The 24,566-nt window shown below is 44.2% G+C and overlaps 1 protein-coding gene across 1 annotated transcript; it reads left to right on the plus strand.

Moving 5' to 3' along the window:
* Positions 1–1,628: 1,628 nt before the first annotated feature.
* Positions 1,629–20,496, plus strand: CSRP2 (cysteine and glycine rich protein 2). Its single transcript, XM_032393711.1, has 6 exons — positions 1,629–1,741; positions 11,904–12,016; positions 14,869–15,037; positions 18,282–18,411; positions 19,075–19,168; positions 20,190–20,496. Exons 2-6 carry the CDS (start codon positions 11,905–11,907, stop codon positions 20,264–20,266), a joined length of 582 nt encoding a protein of 193 aa, XP_032249602.1. The 5' UTR covers positions 1,629–1,741; position 11,904; the 3' UTR covers positions 20,267–20,496.
* Positions 20,497–24,566: the final 4,070 nt, after the last annotated feature.

The raw sequence follows: 24,566 nt of genomic DNA on the forward strand, positions 1-24,566 counted from the left end.
GGTTAGAAGTAAGCCAAACTTCAAAGGATAGAATGAGGCTGTGAAATTTAGGGACAACATGAGCCTCAGAAAGCAAACAGGTCAGGTCCTGAAGACATCAAGAACCCAAGGGTAGGGGAGAATGGACCAATGGTTTGCTGAAAATCAGCACAGCAGTGACGTGCACAGAGTTTCACTCAGTAGAAACACTACAGAAACCTGTGCAAGAAAAAATAAGTATTGTAAGCAACAGAGTTAGAGTGAATGTAGAATCTGAGAACAGAACCGGCCCGTCAGCCCCAGGAGTCCTGTCACTTTTACATTAGCCGATATCAGGAAGATATGGATTGCCCATATTTAGAAAAGCTCACAGCAGGCAGGAATACTTCCAGACTCCTGCCACAGTATCAGGACATGTCAGTCACCACTATGTGTTTTTGCACAGTACTTGGTGAGCGGAGACTATAAGGCTGCTATTCTAATGAGTTTAGCCTGGATTAGCCCCAGCATAGTATCAAGTGCTGCAAGTTGTCCTGCAGATGTGGTTCTCAACCGATGCCCTCGGCCCTCTCCCCACGAGGGCATCTGGCAAGGTCAAATTTTGTTTTTGATGATTACAAAGTGGAGGGAAGGGTAATATTGGCATCTGGTGGGGGGAGGCCCCCACGACAAAGAATTACCCAGCCCAAAATGTCAAGTGTCCAGGTTGAGAAGCTCTGCATTTGTGGTTGGAGGAATAGTTTCAGTAACAGCCTTTTTCCAGCTCCCCATTCTCCCATGTATCAATTCTTAGGGATCGTGGCTTCTGGCGCAGATGTCATCAGTAGGCCTAGAATGTGAACCAGATAGAGCCGGCATTGTTCTTTTCATCTCAAACAATAAATCATCCTGCAGCTCAGGTATGAGGTCCCCTGCGTGGTCACTGACATCCTTGGACTCTTCGGTGCCCTGGTTTCTTCTGGCTGGGTTTAGGTTTCTTCCCCCTCGGCAGCGTGTGCCCTCGCGGTGGGAAAAGCGAAACACTTGGGGAATGAGGCGTTTTCGTAACGTCATTTATTTAGTCTAGATGAGATATTTTGCTCTTTAAGAACAGGAAGGTTGCGGATTCCCAGAAGCTGGAAATGGGAGCAGAGACTATTTGTCCACTGGGGAAGTTAATCACGTGAGTTTACTTATAAGGATAAGGCAAGGGAGAGGGTGGCGGAAAGCCCCGATTCGGCCGATTCTCTACTAGTGGGAGCCTCCTCGACCTTGGACTGTTCCCTCCTGAAGGAGAACTGGCGTCCGCGGTGGGAATGATACGTTTCAGGGCGGCGGGGGCTATTCCCCGACAGGACAGTCTCCGGGCTCGGTCTCTCTGTAGGTTAAGGAAGTCTCCTTTTTCAACTGCTAATCACTTCTGGAAACTGCCGGGTCCCGTGGGGAGGGAGGAGGGGTAGGGCCGGCGGGAGGGTCTCGGGACGTGGGAAGATGCCAGGCGGGCGGGAAACAGCAGGAAGAGGCGGGATTCTGCCCTTTGTCTCTCGGTCCCTAGCCCGAAGCTGAGCCCCGAGCGGCCCCCGCTCCAGACGCCCCCAGCCCTCCCGAGCGAGTCCAGGAATCCGCCGGGCGGGGCGGGGGCGGGGCTCACAGGCCACGCCCACCGGGGAGTCTTTAAAAGGTGCGGGCGCTCGCTTCGTCGGTGTTCCGGGACTGCCAGCGGGCTCTCTCTGGTGTGGCTCTGCTATCTCCGCCGGCGGTACGTGGTCTGCCTCCGACTCGAGTGAGTAGTGGCGGGGGGGTGGGGGGGTAGGGGGGCGCCTCCGCCTACCGAGGGGGAGGGAGGTTCCACAGTCTCCCGGGGTCCTCAGGACGTCCTGCTGGTGGTCCCCCATCTCCTCTGACATCCCCTTGCCAATCTCCACTTGCCGCCCCCCGCCATCCTCCTCACCCCTGCGCCCCGGTCCCCAAACCCCCCTCCACACACCTGTCCGGCTCCCCACAGCCGCCCCGGCCCTGTCCGTCCTCGGATCCCAGGCCCTTAGGGCAGATAAATACTCGCGCGTGACCTCCCTACGGGTTGCTCCGTACCGGTTTCTCTGGGAGAGAGGCGGGGCCGAGAGTTTCGCGTTGCTGCTAATCCGCTTTTTAGTAGCTTTGGGCCCCCTCCTCCAGCAGCCGGTTCTCTCTCCGCGAAGTGGAGGGCGGGATCCGAGTCTCGGGGTCTCCTCTGCCCGGAGTGTGCTGCTCTGAGGGCGACCTTACCAGGGGCTGGTTGGGGGTTCTGGGAGTGAGGTGGGGGCTTCCACAGCCCGCTGAGCCCAGAATCCTTCCCCTGCTGCGGTACAGAGCTTCTGGCATCCCCATTGTTTGGTGGTCTCTGCCCACCAAGCACTGAACCTTAAATGTTGAAGAACGGCAGTGAAACATCAGGTCGATCACTCCCAGCTTTTTCCGGAACTTTCTACTATTCAGGTACAAACAGGAAAGCCAGAATGCTTGGTTGTGAAATTCTGCAACAGGTCCTGAAAATCACATCCTGAGTTCCAAAGCTCCACGTAGGCAGCCCCTGGGGGGAGGGGGTTTTCTAAGCGGGGAGACACTCAACCTTCCTCCCCCTTCCCCAAGCCCGGACGTTTGTTGAAGGATATTTGTTTAAATAGTTACCCAAAATGTTCAACCTGTTTTATTTGCAGGCTGCAGGCTAAGCACATTTTCACTTTATATGTGCTTTCAATATAGAAAATCTTGTATTTTGGGGTAGAAGTTTTTTAACTCAGGCAGTAAAAGCGGTCTCGTTAGTCCTTTTCTAATTAACCTGTTTTCAAGCTCTACTTAGGAAATGCCAAGAATTCAAATAGGACAACCACAAATTTGGCTATAATTTGACTCAGATTTTTCAGGAAAAAGATGGACGATGGATTCTAAAAATGAATCACGTAATTTCAAAACTACATACCAAACCATAACTGATTTTATGAAGTCCACCCTGGTCCACCCTCACTATCCCTGGTCATTGTTCTCTCAGGTTGACTGCTGCTAGTACTTGATCAGTATTTCTCAGTGTTCTTTCTACTCTGGATTCTAGTTTTCTTTACTCTTTTAGAGTGAAATTACAAGAGGCAGGATCTGCATCTCATCAGTCTTTGAGACTCACAGTACTTGCCTGGGTGCCTTAAACACAGCTGGACCAGAGCCAGTATTGGTTAATTGAATGAAGAAAGGAAGGAGTAAGGTTGCAATTGTGGGGGACAAATATTTCATTGGACTCAGGCAATAGATAACATTAGCAGGTTTGATCTAAGGTTTTGATTATAGATTTTTAACGAATTCCTTCAAATGTATTCAAATACTGATTGATACAAATACTGATATGCTAAATACTGTGATAAAGGCAATACTCATTGGAGGTCTGATGAAATTGCCAAATAACTTGGATTTGGGGGAAATTGTATTTTATACTAAAAACAATTTTGTACTAAATACAATACAATAAAATACAGTTTTATACTAAAACAGCAAGAATGTTGGCATAGCATAGAGGGAACGGCAATAAATGAGGAGCTTTAGAAGCCTAGCTCCAGCCTCAGCATTGCCACTACATGGCCACGGAAATGAGGGCCTCTGATTTGGCTTCTCTGCCAAGAATGAGGTAAATCAAATGAGCTGTGGAGAGCCAGCCTCCTAGGGGTTGGTGTCATGGCCTGGTGAAAAGGACAGGATTAACCAGTCCCCCCGGTCTCTTGCAGCTCCAGCACCCATTGGTTTGATGACCTTGGGCAAGTTACTTTGCTCTCTGGCCTCTGTTACCTCATCTTATAAAATGGATGTAATAGCATGTACACCAGGGTTGTCATAAGGCATATTGATCTTGATCCTTGAACAAAGCCCAGCGCAGCCAGGGAGAGATTCCTTGTCATTAGACACTATGGTGAACTTTGTTGAATCTATGGGGCAATGGCTCTCAGTGGAAGCCTGAACTGAACAGTACCTACTGGCCTCGCCTGAGAGCAGGTTTCTTCCCTTTGCAGATATTCACAGGTTTCCTCCAGGTGCTGTGTCATTTCCTGGGCTGGTATTTGCATGGTGGCCCTGGGGTCCTGTTGGGTGAGGATCTCTAGACTCCCTTGGGGCCTTGATTACCCGGGAAGGTGATACTTAACTGTTTTTGTGTGGTGAACCCTCTGGCCATCCGGTGAAACGTCTGAACCCTTTCTCAAAATGTTTTTAAGTGCATAAAATAAAGTCCGCGGTACCAAGTTCACCAGTTCCCATTATTCCAAGGAAACTGTGGTCCCACTTTAAGAACCCTGACTTGGAGTTTTCTCAGACTAGATTGTGGAGGAACCTGGCACAAGTTCTGATTGTTAAAAAATTTTAAGTTTTGGTGTAAGTCAAGGGGAAGAACCAATAGAATTACACTGTGAATCATTTGCAGAGGATATCAGGTTCCTTGCTTTTTTGTTTACTATCTCGTTGTGCCAACAGTACTACTAATTGTCCTTCACTAATAAAAAGAGGACAGATGCCAGGTAATAAATACATTAGGGCCAAATAGCTTCCCGGTTCACTATAGGAAAGAAGGTTTCATGGTGACTTCACAGTACTTCTGAAAGAGGAAAGTAAAGAGAGAATCGGATCCTCACGTAGTACAAGAAATGCCCAATTTAAAAAGAACCTGCGCCAGAGCCAGAGAAGTCAGTACTATATTTGTGTTGCCAACAGTGGTTTACTTCTAGCAAAACATCAATGAAACAGGGGCACCTGGGTGGCTCAGCCGTTGGGCGTCTGCCTTCGGCTCGCGTCGTGATTCCAGGGTCCTGGGATCGAGCCCCGCATCAGGCTCCCTGCTCCGCGGGAGGCCTGCTTCTCCCTCTCCCACTCCCCCTTTTTGTGTTCCCTCTCTCGCTGTGTCTCTCTCTGTCAAATAAATAAAATCTTAAAAAAAAAAAAAAAACAATGAAACAAACTCTGTAGCTTATTTGAATTTTACTGGTGTTGATTTTTAAATTGAATTGGTAATTTTGTTTTGGTTTCACAGTTACGAGCCACTCGATGTCTCTATGCCTCAGCTTCTCCACCCATAAAATGGGTGTAACGATAACGTCTCCCTTCGTCGTGATAAAGGTTAAATGTTAGTATAAGTAAACTACTTAATATAAGTAACACATATAGTAAGCTTTATATAAGTATTTGTAATTATTATTACCTACCACGTGGCAAGCAGTATTCTAAATGCTTTCCATATATTATTTAATCTCAGAACTAGTTTATGATATGAATAAGCATTATCTCCATTTTTAAAATGAGAAAACTAGCAGATCAAATAACCAACATCAGATCATTTGGCAAATAAGCAGTAGTCTTGGCATATAAATCTCAGTCTGAGTCCATGTAAAAATCACACAAACGTTAAATTGTTTGAATAATTAAATATCTTGCAGTTCACACAGATTGTGGATTGCTATGGCAGATGCTGGGGGTCATGGTGAACACATTTTTAGCCTAGTTGCACTCTAATTGCAATATGTGATTTGGCAAGTAGTATCCAAATCTGTGTCAAGGATTTTGCTGTACCCCACATTGAAGACAAAAGTGGAAAGAGGAAATAGAATTAGTAATTAATGGTGAGGCTGAGGTGAACACAGGAGAACTTACTGGAGAGAAGGAGGGATTCCTCTGTAGTGAGGATGGACTTAGGGAGGCAGAGAGGAGGGGTAGAGAGCTTTGTGGTTGAGAGTAGCAGACACTCACTCACTGGTAGCTGGATCCATGAAGACTGGTCAGAGAGGAAGGCATTCCCGTGTACAAGGAATTCGGTAACTCGAGGACTGATTGATCATTCTCAGGTGATCGGAGATGGTCTCAACCCTTCCATCAGATACGGGAGTTTGGGGGACAGCTTGTGGTTCTGGAGTCAAACAGGAGTGAGTGGAGCCCGGATCTGCATGTCTAGAGGTCAGTGACCTCAGCAGGTCACCTAACGCCTGAACTTCTGGTAGCCAGATTCAGGCCCCGCAGTGCTGCTGAAGGAAAAGGAAGCCAGCATTTGTGGAGTACCGGCTCTCTGCCAGGTACCTCAGACGTTATCTCATTGAATCCTCCAACCACCCGATGAGAGACCGTTGTCGTCTGTTTCCAAGTATGTATAGCAAGGAAGTTGAGATTAAGGAACTTGGCCAAGATCACAGAGCTGCTGACTGACTTTCAACCTTATACCTAAGTTCCACGCTCTTTCTCTTACACGAGGAATGTCTTAAATCTGGCACACGCACCGCAGCTTCCGTGGCAGACGTTCGTAATCATAGCCATCTTTAATGCGGCATCTTGATGGAACTTCAGAATCTTTTCGAATATAGTTCCAGGAGCCCACTATCAGTAAATCTCCAAGATGAACCGGTTCCTGCCATCGCTGTACAAGTAGCCCCTGCAGACGTTCGAATCCCTTTCTACATGCCTCTGGGTCATGCGTTCTATGGTAGTGCCATTATTTGTTTCCATCGTTCTGCCACCAAAGCAGAATTCCCTGAGGAACTGGCCCCCTTCCTTATAACCAACCATTTCAGCCTCAGTGCCTAACCCAGAAATGGCTTATGAAATGCTGGATGAATACACTTATGTGAAATCTTCAGACAGGAAAGCATTGTACAGTGTTTCTTAGCTGCCCCTACCCTAGAAGAATTACTTGCAATACAGAAAAGAAGTTAGGATTTAGCTGGATGAGGGAGGGCAGAAAGTCAGTTTCCCTGATGGGGAGGGATTTAGAGGTATCATGAAGGAATGGCTATATGAGATGAGTGGGAGATGAGGATTGATAACAAAACATTTTACCTTGAGTATATCATTATACATTGAGTGCCTCCTATAAGCATGTTTTCATCTCATTCTCTCAATAACTCTGTAAGAAAGGCACATTATCCTCATTTTACATATGAAGGAAATGAGACTGTGTTGACTTCAAAATCCATGCTCTTAATTTACCCTTAGGCTGAGCTGTCTTGAAGATTTGGCTTTAGTAGAAGGAGCCAAATGGAACATGGAGCTGCTCACTAAGACATGAAGTCTATCCTTGGTTCAGTGGTATTCACTTAGATACGGGAAGTAGACTAACCAGATAGTTCAGTTAAGTAGAAGGAAGCATTTTTAGAATGGGCATTGAGTAAAGCTTAATTTCCAATTAACTACAACTCTCAAACTCTGTTAAAAATCATTGTAATTTGGGACAATGCTACTAACTACATATTCTTTCACTAGTGACCCCTCTGGATGTGTCTCAAGATGAAACTGGTTTATAATAAATCTCCCTTTTGGGAAATTGGATTCTAGCCAGGATCTAGGGTAATAACAAAACCCTGTATGTAGTAATAAAATGTCAAAGCTTCTGGAAGTATTTAGAATCTGGGTTTATAGACGGATTCACTCCAAACCTCTAATATCAGAGCAAAAAACTTACACTGCAAGTGGCGACATGTAGACTCTAGACTCATGGATTCAAGACACTTAGATTCTAAAATAAGATGCTAAATGCAGAACAGGTGGTGTGAGAATGATCCATGTGGTCACTCTGTGGCTCTTGTTGATTATCTAGAGAATGAGGTAACTTTACCACAAGGTGACTCAGATTTAGATGATAGTCATTTTCTCCTAGGGGTGAGTCTTAGGAAATTCTGGGTGGTGTCTTTGCCTGGGGAGAAGCAGCAAAGAGAAACTGCATATAGGTGTTCAGATGTAAACCAAGCTTTTTAATCTAACACAGTGGATAAATCCTAGCGTTAGAACTCTTTCAGACATCGAAAAACAAAGGACAGACGGAGAAACAGAGAATAAGCCTGTGTTTGGCCTCTTTCGCGTGGTATGTGCAAAGTGAGATTTCATTCCTCCTCTCACTATTCTGTAAATTAATGCATAGGATTGGGCAAAGGCATGCAGCCCAGATTGCTCAGTGCAAATGCAGTTTGCTACGATTAACATCAGCCGCTGGGGAGTAGTGCAGCCAAAGGCCTGTAGGAACCGCGAAGCTTTAGAATTTTGTTCTGTGCATAGCCGAGCCCAGAGTGACAGAAATGGAAGATCGTCACACTTCCTCCTGCCAAATTCAGGAAACGTCCATTGGGGTTCACCCTAAAAGTGTAAATTTGAACTTCATTTCTTTGGTACCACAAATGGAACTATCATCACACTTACAGTGTGTTTGAATGTCTCCAAAGGAGGTTTATGAGTGACTCATCAGCTAAGTTTTTTCTTTACTGTGTTTGTGGCTCTGAGCTACGCTCTTCTATAGTGGGTTTCCTTACTGGAGTACTTATAGCAGGATGGACAATATGAGAGTCCCCTTCCATTTTCAAGCTCACAGTTACTAGATGTCTGCCAAAACATTTGCTCACCTTCTTATATCTTCACAATATCTCCATTGGGTAGAGAGAGCTACCTTTCCCTGTTTTACAGATGAGAAAACTAAGCCCAAGTTTGCAGAACCATCTTAACAGTGATGTTAACCCAGATCTACCCAAACCAACCTTCCTCCCTCCCTTCCTCCCTCCCTTCTTTCCATGCTGAAATATTTCAGACACACAAAATAGAGAATCCTATAAGGAACACCCAACTACTCAGTATCCAACATAAAAAATAAAGCATAACTCCAGCTGAAGCTTTGTGAGGATGCTCTTTCTATTATACCGTTTGCTTGGACCACAGAGAGGGTTATGCAGAAATCCTTACGAAAGCCTTGAAACTGGATGGAACTTTTAAAATGTCAATGACTTGGAAATTTTACTTAGAATCCAAAAATGTGACAAAGAGAAGTAGACCAGTGCTACCTTTGTGTTGATCAGCATAAGATCGGACTGAGAACTGTACAGACAGGTTGAAAAAGGGAGAGTTCTTTAAAACAATAGAAGTTATCTTGACATGTGCCAAGTACTCTGGTAGATGGTGGGGAAGACAGAGATGTGGTCCCCACCCTAGAGGGGAAAAGACTTAACACAGAAGGCTGCATGTTGTAGCACTTTGATGGGTATCTCCTGAAAAGTGACTCATTTGGCTCGTGTGGCACGGGCAGTGGAAATCTGACTTGACTTACAAGAAGTGAATTTAAGTAACTGAATTACATAAAATTACATAAAAAATCCTTTTTTAAAATCCCTTTTTAAAAATCCAAGCTGCTTTTTAATGGAGAATAACATAAAGTGATGAGTTTGTTTTTGAAAAATGTGCTTTTAAATGCTATTCAAAGATAACCCAAGAGGGCATTAGTCTGGATGGAAATCTGGTTCCTTACTGGTGATAGCACCAAAGCAAGTATGTGTGAAAATGTAAAATACACGTTGATAATAACTAGTACACTTTCTCATATGATGAGAAATGCCTTGACAATCACAAAGTATTTCCAAAGCCAGCCGGGCTGTTGATGCTTGGGATCCAATTTTAAGTAATCGTAAGGTCATTACCTGCGGGCCTGGATTTGGTTTTAGGTTTCCTCTGGAATCACGAGGGTACTTCCAGCAGATGTCTGTGGCCTCTATGAGCATTCCAGAACTCTGGTAACTTTGGAGCCGTGGGGCAAAGTCCATGTTACTAAATGCACTCCAGACTCCAGCCAGTGGAAGGCCTTTGGAGCCAGGGCTTTGTGGCTGAGGTTCTACAGTTAGGCTTAAATTTCACTGTGGAGTTAAACAATGGAGCACCTGTCTCCAGGGAAGGGAATAACAGATTTATGCAACTACTAAAGGAAAGCTTGCAGATCTCTTCCCTTGTTGCTAGTTATTGATCCTCTATGGATGCCTTCACAGTAGCCGGTGACATTGGTGGACCCTTGGAATTACCCTGGTCCTGTCTGAATAAGAAGGAGGCATTTTGCAAGCTGAGGCCAACAGTTTAGTGATATCTAGTCCTATCGGTCAGGTCTCTTTATATGTGTTTGTTTCAAGGAACAGGAGCTCCATCTCCAAATGACTCGAAAAGGCAATTTATTGGCTCTCATAGCACCCAGGATAAGACAAGATGCCGCTGAAAAGTGTCTAAGCCCACTCTCTCCATCTCTTTTCTTCTGTGCTGGCTTCATTCTTAGGTTCTTTTCTTACAATGGCTAGACAGCTGCTAGCACCTCCACCCCTGCATCCACACGGTCCTAAACCAAAGCCCCTGGGCTTAACTTTCCCTGACCTGCCTTAGGGTCATGTGACCATTCCCACATCAATCACTGTGATGGAGGGTGGGGGCCGCAGTGACCTAATTGCCATGACCGAGTCACACGCCCAGCCCTGGAGTTGAGGGTAGAGTCAATACCCTTTAAACAAGTGTTTCTCAAACTATCTGGTAGAGGACCATTTTTTGTTTTGTTTTAATTTCCAAGTGCAGATTGATTCTCTGATTCTATGCTATTCAACAAGATGAGTCCACTGATCATGCTCTTGATTGTTGGGGCATAAAATTGTTTAAAGTTTCTAAATTCTCACCTGAATTTCATCTTGAATTGGTACCAGGAGTGGTGGACCATCACAAGGAGACCACATTTTAATAAAGACTGCCCTAAAGCGTATGGACCTAGAAAGAGACTGTTGCTTCCCCGTGGTGTGACCAGAAGAGGGTCAAGAGAATGCCGTACATCCAGAAATGTGCCCAACACAATGACTGATTCTGTACAACTTGCTTTTAGAAAACCCTCATCTCCGTGTTCAGGGAGTCATTGGGTTCTGGATCATTTAAATGCTATAGGATGGGCAGGAGGATGGGAATTTACCACCTTCCTTTTTAAGGACTGAAGATTCTTCAATGGATTGCGAAGCAGCCCTCCTTTTCCCTTATTTAGCTAGCCACGGCCGAGTTAGGAAGGAGGTCTCTGTTTCTCATCCAGCTACATCCTACAGAGGCATGCATCTCATCCAAGGACACTTCACCACCAAGGGCTGCCAATACCACTCACAAGAGAGGTCTGAAAATGATGGTGCGGAAGAAAGGAATTCTTTCCCTGTGTGTTTAGACACCTCTCAGGGCAGGGCAGACAAAACACACCGTCCTTGAAGGACTGCAGAGACAGCCGACTGTGCACATGGCCTTGCCGAAGTAGGCATTTTAAACGGTGCCCAGGTGGGCCAGTTCATTGGGGAGGGAGATTAGAACACGTTGGCCCCACATCCTAGCAAGATAGCAGGATTTCGACTTGGAGCTGTCCCACAGAGGCGGGCCACGGCGCTCAGACGGCCTCGCCAGACCCTTCACGTCGCCGGGGAGGGAACTTGGTAGCGCCTTGTGTACGGACTGACAGGCCTATCAAAGGGGGGCCAACAACCCCTGGCTGGGCTGGGGGCCTGGGGATTAGTGAAGCAGAGGAACCTAAATCGTAGCCATCTGGAGGCCTGTCTGTTGTGGTTACAGCAAGGCTGCATGCACGCAGCTGCAGAGGCAGACCCAGCTGCTGATGCTGTAATCTTGCATGACTCCAGCGGACAAACAGAAGACTAGTTCTTGCAGAGCAGCTCGACACTTTCTTCCTCCCTCGAAAGTGTCACAGCTTGTGTACGGTATACGTTAAGAACCCGGTAGTGTTACAGTGAGTTAAACGGGCAATAAAAACCTCTCCCCCGAGTGTGTATTCTTCAGCGGAGTTTTCCGAACCCATCATTAAGATGGGGGTGCTGGGTGGGGGGGACGCCAGTGTTCTCTTCCCACTCCCACTCTCCTTTCTTAGCTCCCGGGACGCTGGTGGCCTCGTCTGGGTTGTGCCGGGCGACCTGTACCGTTCTGAACGCAGCTCCTTTGTCCTGCAGGAGAGCGCTTGTGCCCACAAGCCCGAGCTCGCTAATGGAGCTGCAGTTAGAGGCGGCGGGCCTCTCCAGAGGTGGTCAGAGCAGTGCCTAAAGGAACAGAATCTGCCGCTGGCCCCCTGGGAGCGTGGCAGGCGTCTCGTAGGGTGCGGGGACATTCTCACGAATCCTTTATTCCTTCAGGATGCCCGTCTGGGGAGGTGGCAACAAGTGCGGGGCCTGTGGGAGGACCGTGTACCACGCGGAGGAGGTGCAGTGTGACGGGAGAAGCTTCCACCGCTGCTGCTTTCTGTGCAGTAAGTAGCTCGACCTCTCACGGAACGCGTGTGTCCATAACAAGCCTCCATTTACCTATTTAACCAGACACCGTGCTGATGTTAACGAAGATCATGTTGGAAGCGCCGGCGGGTTTTGCCTGCCTGTCCCAGACAGCGTGAAGGCTCAGCGTGGCGGCACGGACGGCGGGGGTGACCGGCCCCACGAGGCCTTGCCGTGTCCCCATCGCTCCTAGCCTCCACTGGGCCCTCACTGGATTTTACTTGTTCTCCCTTCTGTCTCCCCTGCTTCGCGAAGAGCTCAGTGTCGATTTTAGCCTGGCGCTGGGCCCGGCTTCTGGCACAGGGTAAGGGCTGGGCTCTGATTTCTGAATCAGCAGGTCACTCCTCATCCCCCCACCCCCCCAGCTTTCTCCTCCTGGCGGGGCCCCTTCTCTTTGAAACCTCCTCGCTTGTTTCTTGGCACACCACGACTCGTTGAAATCAAAGGTCTAGAAGTGAAATTCCCATCTTCTCTGGTAGTGAAAATTCAGTTATTTCTGGTTATTGATATCCTAATTGAGGGAAGGGAACGTAGGGTATGAAAATCCCATCAAGGCAAGTTGGGAATTACTACTGTTTCTTTCTTTCTTTTTTTTTTTTTTTAAAGATTTTATTTGTTTTTTGACTGAAGGAGACACAGTGAGAGAGGGAACACAAGCAAGGGGTGTGGGAGAAGGAGAAGCAGGCTTCCCGCGGAGCAGGGAGCCCGATGTGGGGCTCGATCCCAGGACCCTGGGATCACGACCTGAGCCGAAGGCAGACGCTTAACGACTGAGCCACCCAGGCGCCCCGTGGGAATTACTACTGTTTCTAGATGGGAAATTATCAGCGTCTGATAGGACGGGCAGGAGGGCATGAAGCACATGCGTGTTCGCTGACAGACACAGAAGGAAACACGGGCCCCCTCCCCCTGCGTGCCCTCTCTAGTGACAACTCGGCCTTCAGTTGCAAGCAGGAGAGAAGCCGCTTCGGAAAGCTCTTCGCTAAGCATCATCTTCTGACTCAAAGGACAAAATTTTCTTTGATGAGCGATTTGTTAATGTGAGGAACCCACCCGTACGTGCAGACATATCTGTAGTCCTGTACAGTGAGGATTATTGCTAGAAACTGCTCGCATTAAGTGTGCTTAGTTGTCCTTTTCCCTCTAGGCACCAGCGCTCGACAGGGCGGGAGCTTGTTACAGTGTAGCTGTTTTGCAGGCAACTAGACAGACAACAGACAGTCGCAGTTACAAAGAATAAAAATATAACATGTTTACTGTGTAGGCCCCCATAATAGCTACCATGTCTCAGATCTGGTTTAAGCAGTTTTTCTCTTAGAAGTTACTTTTTTGTTTGTTGGGTTTTTTTTTTTAGGAATCTATTTTTCAGCAGGTTTGAAACCGAGTATGTGAACAAAGAATACAGATACTTGAGAAATTGTTCTTAGCTTCATCTACATTAAGCCAGGATAGTCTCTCCACCGCAATAAAGTCACTGTTTACTTAATGTCAACTTCTTTACTGGCGATTTTACTACTACTTCTGAGTATTGGTCTCTGCTGACTAAAGCCTGTTATGGATATAATTCGGAGCAGTTGGCAAACCTAGGAGAATTTTACTGTAGAGAGATGAGGACAGAAGGAAGGAAGGATAGTAAGACGGTAAAGTTTTCATGAACTTGCTTTGGTTAATAGATATGTGGCCTTTGAAACAGTTTTTGTATTTTTGCGTATTCTGTTGAGGGTGTTTGTTCTTTAGCAATGTATGCTTTTAGGTGAACGGTGTCTCCCAGCAAATGTATTTCAGTTCTTGAGCCTCAACAGCAAGGTTCCAGAGCAGATGACATCATTCTCTTCTACCAGAGAAGACGATAGTCTTAACAGAAACTTTGTAATTTTAACTATTTTAGTCGCCTTTCCCTGCCCCCGTCTTTCTGTCCTTCCTTTCTTGCTCCTTGCATTTCCCCCCCACCCTTTGAAATAGGAGGGAAACAATCCCCTTGTGTCCTAATCTTGGATCTCCAGCTGCCCAGCTGCGCTACCAGCAAGTTCCCTCATAGTTTCCTTTTTTCTCAAGCTTAAGTGAAGTTTTAGAAAGTGAAATAATGTCTGGGTAAAACATGATGACATTTGGCAGTTTTATGAAGTGGGATACGTGGAAATGTCTTGTGGCAAGAAAACCATCAAGAAAGAATGTGTTCTCTTTGGGGACAGAAGGGAAACACAAATGCAGACTTCAAACCACTTTACAATTTTCAGACATACTCATCACTGCTGGAGAAGCCAGTGGCGAGATGAAAAAATAATGCTTTTTCCCTTCTAGGCTTGTGATGAAAACTACAATTCTGGATTGAAAGCTGTTTTTATGCCCGGGGTGCTCTTTAGGGGAGGAGGGGTGCAGAGCCAACTCCCACAGGGCACTCAGCCACCCTTTGGTTCTTTGTTAGGTTGTGATTTCGCAATACTAGGAAGAGGTGGAAAAGATTGTGTTGAGGGTTGGGAGCAACATGTTAATTGTGTTCCTTTTGTTCACGTTAATTATAGCCATTTCCGAACTTCTCTCCCTCCTCCCAGAGAGGCCAAGCCTATAGAAAAGGTTGAGGCTTCGGGCTGTTAAAATTCTGGTATGTTTCTGAAACAACGATCCCATCTGTGGAGAAGGGCAAATCGTCCTCAGCTGTAGCTGACCCAGTCCAGATGCCGTCCCTGGTGTCTGGGAAACCGCGGGAGAAACAGGGATGTGAGAGAGCCTACGCCTTTACCATTTGTAGACCATGTGTCAGGGCCACCATTGTTCTAAGGAAAAAGGCATCTCTGGCACGTTTCTAAAGGTCTAACTTATTCCCCCTCAGTGGTTTGCAGGAAAAATTTAGATAGCACAACAGTGGCAATTCATGATGAGGAGATCTACTGCAAATCCTGCTATGGAAAGAAGTATGGGCCCAAAGGCTACGGTTATGGCCAGGGCGCCGGCACGCTCAGCATGGACCGGGGCGAGAGGCTGGGCATCAAGCCAGAGAGGTGAGTTAGGACCCTGTTTGCTACCTTCAGAGAAGAGTCATAACAATTAATGTTCTTGGTGAACAGGAGTCTGGGACAGAACAGATGTTTAGCTTAAAATAATTGAACACAAGATTATTCCAATTTTCTAGTATAAATGAGTAACTATTCTTCAAGCTTGAAATGGACAGTTTGGGACCTAACAAAATTCTTATTGATTATTCCAGTGATTTCTAGCCTTGATTTTGTAGCATTCTTCGGTGTATCATTTTGAGTCATGTTCTCAAAAGCACATGGTTTACATTGACTTCCATCTCACAGTGTTTTAGAGATCAGATGTAATGAAATCAAATGATACAGAAACGTAGTATCTGAATCATGAGACGCATTTCTCAGGGGCAATTAAGCAGTCAATGAAAAGTCCTCAGTCACTCCTCCCGTGTAAGAATATTTCACCAAGCAATGACTTTTCTCTAACTTACAAATTCTTATTTAAAAATGGAAATTATTTCCTGTTTTTGATTGTTCGAGAGATCAGTATTAAATTTTAAAAGGTTCCAGTACCAAAATAGCAAAGTGCTAACTCTGTTCAACTTCACTTAGTATTTCATGTTCAGGCTACATAATTTTTTCATTTTCATTTCATAATTTCCTCTCAATTCCTATTTTTGGCCCAATAATTCCATCTGAACTTCACATTTTTCACATCCATTTTATACTGAAGAGGCCCAAACCAGTGTAATATTCCAGTAAGATGGCCTTTTGTTGGACAAGACCATTCATCCTGCCCTGTGACCTGGCCACCATGCAATATTAACACGTTACCTCATAAAATCCTCACAACAACCTGACAAGGTAGGGTTTCCCATCTTACTCAACAAACTTAGACAATGAAAATGAAGTGATCTGCCTATAGTCATATTGCTAGTTAATCGTAGAGCCTGGAAATTAACCTAGTGTTAACTCCAGACCTTACAATCCTAAACACGGTGCATTATGGTATGCCTGAAATAATTTGTGTCTATTGTCTGCTGAACATTTATGTTCCTTTTATAGCCCTTACAGTAACTCTGAGTTTAGATATTTTGTCTGTATTTTATAGACAGGACACTAAGGCTCAGGGCACACAGTTAAGTGACACAGCCAGGATTTGACTCCATGTCCATTTGGCTCCCACACCTGTGCTCTTTCCACTGCAGTGAGGCCCACCTGTCTGTTCTTTGGTTTTTTCCCACGTTCGGAGTTTCTGCGTCATGCTGCCTCGTGTACAAGGGCTGACTCATTCAACGCTGTGCGCCATCACTTGTGGGAGCCCAGCTTACCTTGGTCTTTGTTGAAGTTCATTGTTCTTGTTCTGCTCTCCTTTTCCAGCTTGTTAAAATCCACTCTTGTTTTCTAAGGTTTTATTTCAAATCTTTCAAAACACATATATCTATATCCCTTCCCCCAGACGAAACCAAATTCATCCATAATCCCAAAAGTCAGTCAGTGATTGTGGCCATAGTTTCAGAGTCACAAAGACCAGTGGACCCTCCTCTTGACCTCCTGACCTCCTCCTGCTTCTCCACCTTCTCTCAATAATTGACAAGCCCTCTGTGCTGGCCTGTCGATCTGTGCCCTTGTCTCTTCCCCATCGTAGCCTGGCCACATACTAGGACCAGATGTAGACTTCCCTTTCCAGAAGCCTCTCTTAGTGATTGAATTCTGGGAGTGCCCGTGGTCTGGAGCACCCTGTGGGACATGGTAATGATAACATATGTGGACCATATATCTTCACAGGGATCTCCCGGGGAGACAGCATTGCATGGGCAGGAACATTTCGTTGGGGCAGAACTGCTTTTTTTTTCAGTTCAGACTCACCAATTTACTATTTCTCTAGCTCTCCAACAAGTTATGTAATATCTGAGCCCCTATTTCTTCATTTGTCATGAGGTTAAACAATTATCCACACCCTGTGATGTTATTAGCAGGGAGGTGGGAGAGGATCTCCATTAAGTTCTTATTTTAACATAATGTGTTGGAAATTTTTCCAGGGAAACTCCTAACTCCAAATGTTGGGTATCATTGTGAATAGCTTTTGAAGATCACTCTTAAAAGAAAGGAAATACAGTCGGTTGTAGAGATTTTTTTTAAAAATATGCATACGTTAGGGACAATTGGAAACACCAATATTGTGAGTCAGTAATGCACTTGTATTTGTTGCTTAGAATAAAATTTCCAGTGGCCGCAGCAAACATGATTCAAAAAATGTATATGAAACCCCTCACGTGGATGTGTAGCAAACTGTGAGATGGCCCAAACGTGGATACAGTGGAGATGAATAAATGGAAGATATAGGTGAAGAGTTTGAATACATTGTTTCATGAAAAGGCAGTATTTCTAAATTAACATTTTATTTTAAATATGTATGTAACTTAAACTATAATCAGGAAAAAAACCGTTTTTCCAATGGGAAAAAGGGGGCACTTGTATCATTTGCCGAGCTGTTGTCCTCTTATCTGCTCAACTGACCTGTAAGATTTGAGGGGTCTTTAAATCTCAGAGCCCACAACACTGTTCTGCAGAGTAGATACACCTACATACTGAAGGGGGAAAACATTAGAGAAAGCGAGGAAAACAGTTTACCCAGTGACTTGTAAATAAGTGACAAAAATAACTCTATCCAGAGAAAAAGTAAACATCATACAGTAATAGGCAAACTTTCTAAAATATTTTTCCATGAAGAAAGCAGTTTATTCACACTTTCCCCTACTTAAGATATATTAGGAAATTAATCTGTAAATCATGCTTAACTTTCTTAATGACTACCTAAGGCCACTGACCTGTCTGCAGAAACTTTTAACTGCTTAGGTTAACAGTGATTTTTCAAACTCTGGTGAAGTAAAAAAAAACTAGCTGTGATTCCAGTGGTAATATGAACAGTACTATGAATATAAGGTAAAAATATGTCCACTGTAGGTTTTTATAAAGCAAAGCATAATTGTTTAGTGGAAGGCAAGCACTGGGGATTCAATAAATTCTGAGTTTAGACTCAGATACTTAAGTTTGGGGCCTCGTCTGTCTTTTGGGGCAGAAATGAGCCCATAAATAGGTTAAAGTACCAGCTGACCAACACCTGAGACTCAGTCCTTTCTGTGACCTGTAAGAAGGCCGCTGGCTATGGGACAGTTGAGCAGTGAAGTCCCTGCTTCCCGTGGCATCTGCCTTGTGGGCTAAAAGATTGCCTTCGGTAAATCTTGCCTAATTTTTTCCCCCTTTCTACAAGTGCTCAACCTCACAGGCCTACAACAAATCCAAACACTTCTAAATTTGCTCAGAAATACGGAGGCGCTGAGAAGTGTTCCAGATGTGGGGATTCTGTGTATGCTGCTGAGAAGATAATTGGAGCTGGAAAGGTAAAGTGCTGTCTTGAGTTAGTAGCCGCGAATGACTGCTCTCCGCTCCCTTTCTCCCTTGTCCCCTTCCTGTCCCCTTCAGGTACTCTCTATATAAATAAATAAATGCCTTGGATTCACATTTTTCTTAGATTGCTTCTGAATCATTAAGTTTTTGAAGTGATGCCCTTACTTGACAAATCACATCTATGTTTGAAAAAAACTTGTTTTCATAAGGTTCCTGAAGGTTGTTACGGTTAACACACCTGGACTCTGTGGGTTATTCCAGGTAGTGGGAAACCAGGGTCAGGACACCCAATGCTCATTCGTTGTGTGCATTTGAGAAAGTTACTGAACCACTTCACCTCTTTGAGCTGCAACTGTTCTCAGCCATCAAAGGAGCACGCTGTGCTTGCGGCAAGGTCTGAGACCACTCTTGGGGAAACAGCCCTTGCGTGGTAGGGCTCCCAGCCCATGTCTTCTGTGAACGAGGTTTGAACTCGGCCCTTTTGCAGGTGGCTAGGAACGTAGGTATGGGGAGGTCCAGTTCCAGGCTTTTTGTTGGAGCAGAAGCACAGCAGTCAGGAGCTCGTGCTGGCTTGATCTTCATGAGCCGCTTGCTGCAGCGTCTAAACTGTACTGCAAGAAACCGACCTCTCAAACTGAACTCAGTTTCTCTTCCAGCCCTGGCACAAAAACTGTTTCCGGTGTGCCAAGTGTGGGAAGAGTCTTGAATCCACAACCCTGACTGAGAAAGAAGGTGAAATCTATTGTAAAGGTAAAATGAATTTCTGTTATTACTGTCCATCTGAGTATCTCACACTGGTTATTGGTTAAGGAAATGTCACCAGCATTAAAAAGAAAAAAGATACTCTGACAGTGGGGAAAGGTGGGGTTGCTACTGGCTATTTGAAAATAGCAGGAGGGGAAAAATGAAGGGAGGGAAATCGGAGGGGGAGATGAACCATGAGAGACGATGGACTCTGAGAAACAAACTGAGGGTTCTAGATGGGAGAGGGGGTGCGGGGATGGGTCAGCCTGGTGATGCGTATTAAAGAGGGCACATACTGCATGGAGCACTGGGTGTTATACGCAAAAAATCATGGAACACTACATCAAAAACTAATGATGTAATGTATGGTGACTAACATAATAATAAAAAAATAAGAAAGTAAAGGATCTAGAGATGCTTAGAACAGAGAACCACAGAACAATTTGAGATGATGCAATAAAGTTAAGTTCTGGTCATTTCAGATTCCCCAACAAATAAGACAAAAAAACCTCAATATAAAGAGTCTTCTTTCAAATTTATGTTTTCAGCAAAGCATATGAATATATGAAGGTAATAGACAAATATGTCACTTGCCCGGCCCGATTTTTATGCTTATAACTCAGGTGGGACCAGGAGCTGAATACTGTGGCATCAGAATGTTTGGACTTGCCTTTGCAGCTCTAAGATATTTACTACATGGCTCATTTTATTTTAAAGATTTTATTTGAGAGAGAGAGAGCACAAGCAGGGCACAGCAGAGGGAGAAGGAGACTCCCCACTGGGCAGGAAGCCCGACGTGGGGCTCAATCTTAGGACCCTGAGATCATGACCTGAGCCAAAGGCAGCTTCTTAACCAACTGAGCCACCCAGGCGCCCCTATATCGCCCATTTTAGATCTTCAATAGGTTGAACTCTTTTGGGCATGGCAAACTTTTTTTTAACTTAGAGGGGTTTGTTGTTTCGTGGGTCTTAAGCAATGCTAGCAAAGCTTAATGGTCTTCTACTAATTCTTCCTTTTCTTTTATAGGATGCTATGCAAAGAACTTTGGACCCAAGGGATTTGGCTATGGCCAAGGAGCAGGAGCCCTCGTTCATGCTCAGTAAAGTGTAAGCCCAGAACCAAGATCGCACACTGAGAACCTCTACATCCTCTAGGCACAGATAATCTACCACTAAACTACTGTGAAATTCTGCCAGCACTTAAGTACTGTCTGTTGTCCCGTACGTGGAGAGGCTGGCTGACTCGTAGGAAGAGAGCACGGTGTCCTTTTGCTTTATTCATCAGCATTTTCAAGAATTGTTTCTTTTACATTTTAAATAAAACTTCAGCTTGATTTGGTGGTTCAGCATCTTTTCAATTTACCTTTTGGAGAAGCTGCTGTGATTTCAGTCAGTGGAAAATCATTTTAGGTCCCTACCTGCACGTTAGTGGTTAAAGAGAGTCCACCCCATTAAACAGTTGACTTACTAGGCTAATGTATACGTTACGGCTCTTGGAAAAGATCTCTTTTAACCTGGGAAGTATGCCTCAAGAATGGGGGTTGCTAGGCAACGGGTTCTAGCTCTTCAGAGATGGCATTCAGCAGCATCGCCCGCCTGCCTGCCTGCCCTCCCCACTCTGGCTGGTGGTTACTCCTCTCTTTAAAGTATGGCTCCTAGACCACCTGCATTAGAATCACCTGGGAGTATTAAAAGGCGGACTCCTAGACCGTACAGAAGCAGACTCTCTAGAAGTGGGGCCATAGAAGCCCTTCTAACAAGCTCCTCAGAAAGGCACAATGACCCAGGGTGGTAAGCACGCTGTTAAACAAAACACTGAGAAATTCTTTTGATTCATCTAAACCTAAAGATTATTACAAACAGCTACCTATGGACAACTTCAGAATCTGAGGCTTGGTATGACTTTTTAGACTCCATTCTGATCTGATAGATGGTAACTTACTAAATCCTGGAAACTGAAGTGCTTTTCTCAAAAATTTCAATCCTGCATAAGTTGCAAAGAATGCCGCGCTGTCCTGGCACATTTAGCTGGCTCAGGTAGAAAAGGAGTGTTAAGTATACACAGAGTATTTTTATTATTTCCCCAGAAACTCTTAGTTCTTTATCAAAGACTCAATCCAAACTTTTATTTTTCAGGGGTATGGTGTGAAATTGGTCTGTAAATGTGTACTGGTAAAACTGAACCAGCATGATCAATGAGCACATACGAATCTTTCCCAAAGCCTATTTTAACATACTATATTGCTTATTTTGAAAAGCTACAGGGTGTGCTATGTAGGACATTAAAAACATAAGCAGAAACTTAGTGGGAAGAAGTCAATCTTGAGGATGTACTAAGTGAAAGAATTCATGCATCAGCCTTCAGCACCTCATATAGGTCTTATAAGGCAAGTTCCACTGTGGCAGAGGGGAAGGCCTTTTTGTTAAGAAGACTGGGGAAGTTAATCAGCAATAAATGGAGATAGGCTGAATTGAAGAAGAGTTATGGAGTAACTTCTAATTCTCTATGTGGTAGTTTTAAAACCTGGACATGAAGACTAATTCCCCGCCCCACCCCCCACCCCCCGGAATAAAGGCCAACCTTAGTGACTCATTTTTAACTAGCACAATATGATGGACAAGACTAGGTTAGAAAAGACAGTACAGCTTTTGCCTGCCTTTTTCCCTTTAGATGCTTACTCTTGGAACTCAGCCACCATGTTTTGAGGAAGCCCAAACCACACGAAGAGGCTACATGTAGAAATTATAGCCATAGCTTTGGCTGAGATCTCTCCCATTAGCCAGCATCAGCTGACATGAGTAAGCAAGGCTTCAGGTTATTCCAGTCCCCAGTTTTTGAACCATCCCAGCTGACACCCAAGTGGAACAAAGCACGCTATTCCTATTGAGTTCTGACCAAACTAGAGATTTGTGAATAAAAATACTGTTTTAAGCCACTAAATTTTTGAGTGGTTCATTAGGTAGCTATAGATAACCAAAATGTATATATTAAACTGTTCCCCACGCAGAACCAACATTTCCCATACCTACCAAGTTTCCAAAATCAGAGATACACATAGATATCTGAGAGGAAAACACTCTAAATGCCAGGTGCTTAGTCATTTGAGATTTCTACCCAATAAACAATTGAGACATCCACTCATAATTAAAATTATTCTTAAATTGGGAGCCATGACACAACACCTCCAAAACTGTAAAATTAGTTACCAGTGGTTCCAGGAGTGGAAAAGGGAATTTGGCTTTGAGTAGACTGCTCTGGGAGGAATCACTTTCAACATCTGGATGTAAGTCAATAGGGTAGCCCCAAAGTAATCCAAATGTGATATTAAAGTGCTGTATGGAAATATATACTTTTATTTTTAAAACAACCCATTTGGGATTGTTTTTAGCCCCTTGTGCTGGTTTGGTATATTTGAGGAGGACTGCTGGCAACTCTAGTTCCAAAAAGTTCTTCAAGATCAGTTAAGTTTAGCAAGTACTGCTATCAATCCATATCGATACATACACATACACACACACCCCCCCATGTATGTCACACACCAGCATACTGAAGGCTTTGAGAGCCTGTGGTTGAGAAGTCTGCTTTAACTTGAGAGTCTTACACCAAATTAGTTGTCCATGGAACCACTAACATCTTAAGGAAGCACTGGGAAATGTTGGTCTGGACCACTCGTTCTCAAACTTTTTAATCTCAGGATGCCTTTACATTCTGAAATTATTGAGGACCCCAAGGAGCTTTTGCTTATGATCAATTACATCTACCAATATTTTCCATATTAGAAATTAAAACAAAAATTTAAAAAACATATTAACTCAGACTTCTACTTAAAGCAAAGTGAAAACAACAGGGGCCAGATTTACCCTCTCACTTGAAACAACCAAAACCACAAATTACATGGAAAAAATATGGTTTTCAGGCACTGGACAACAGGCAACAAAGAACAGTTATAGGGAAAATGAGATTAGTCTTAGGATTAGCAAAGTGACTGCTTTGGGAGTTTCTAGGGTATAGCTGGAGTGCAAAGAGGGAGAACACAGGTGGGGTTGGAAGGCATTCCGAGTTGAGACTGAGCCGAGTCCAGAGGGACCAAGGCAACTAGGGTTCAAGGGACTGGAAAGAGCTGCACAGAAAACTCCACAAACATGCACACTATGACCCAACCCCCACTTTGCAAGTCTTCAGCCGAGTGCTGATAGTGCATACATGTAAGGTAACTATCCAAGACCAGAGAAAAAACCAACTGAAAGACTTAGAACACAGACTGGTGCTCATCTGGAGCTGGGAAGAGTCCCTGTTCATTCCCACCAGTGAGATGAGGAAACACGATTCATGGGGCTTTAGATGGAGCACATAGGTCTTACTTGCCTCAACAATGGGGAATCATTAACCCAAACTGAACACTGCTCTGGTCCTACCTAACAAATCTTGCTTAGCAATAAAACCTGAAAGGATTGAAGCTTCTAAACAACTCCATCCCAGAACAAAGTTCTGCACTTTTTGTACGAATATAAAAATATCCAGCACCTAGTTCATAGTGTCTGGAATCCAATCAAAAATTATTAGTCATGCCAAGAAGCAAGCAAATACGATCCATAATAATGAAGAAAAATCAAAACCAACCTAACCTGACCTAGATGTGAAATTGGTAGGTAAGGATATTAAAAGTTAATTGTAAGTATACTCCATATCTCCAAAAAAGTAGAGATACAGAAGATATAAAAAATGGTCTAAATCAAACACTGTAGGTGAAAATATTATATAATGTCAGAGATGAAAAATACACTGAATGGTATTGACAACAGACTAAACAATATAAGTGAAAAAGTTTAAATGAACTTAAAGACATAAAAATGATCCGAAGTAAACACTGGGACAAAAGAATTTAAAAGATGAACTGATCAGTGAGCTGGAGGACAATCCCAAGTGGCCTAATATATGTGTAACTGGAGTTTCCTGAAAAGCAGGGGGGCAGGGAAGGAAAAATATTTGAAGACATAATGACTGAAATTTTTCCAAATTTGATGAAAAACTGTAAACCTACAGATCCAAGCAGCACCAGCAGCAATGAGGCTTTCTGATGCTTTGAATGGAAACAGTTCCTCCTTCTGAGTACTAGAAATACTGCTATCTATTAAAAAGTATTTTTCAACCCAAATAAATGTCTGATGATAGATATTCTTGTAAAATTTATCTGAGTAAAAAATTCATACTCCAAAGGCAAAAAGTTTACTAAAAGGCACATCTGGTTTCCTGGCGCTTGTGACCTAGCTGACCTAGATCAAGGAACATTTTGAATATTCTACTTGGAATTACAGACTTTTCTATTTTATACAACACATAAAGATATTTAATAAATAACTCTTATACCAACAACTTTATGGAACTGAAGATTTACTTTTTGAC

Source organism: Phoca vitulina, unplaced genomic scaffold, assembly GCF_004348235.1.
Source record: "Phoca vitulina isolate PV1807 unplaced genomic scaffold, GSC_HSeal_1.0 scaffold76, whole genome shotgun sequence".
Classification (NCBI taxonomy): Eukaryota; Metazoa; Chordata; class Mammalia; order Carnivora; family Phocidae; genus Phoca; species Phoca vitulina.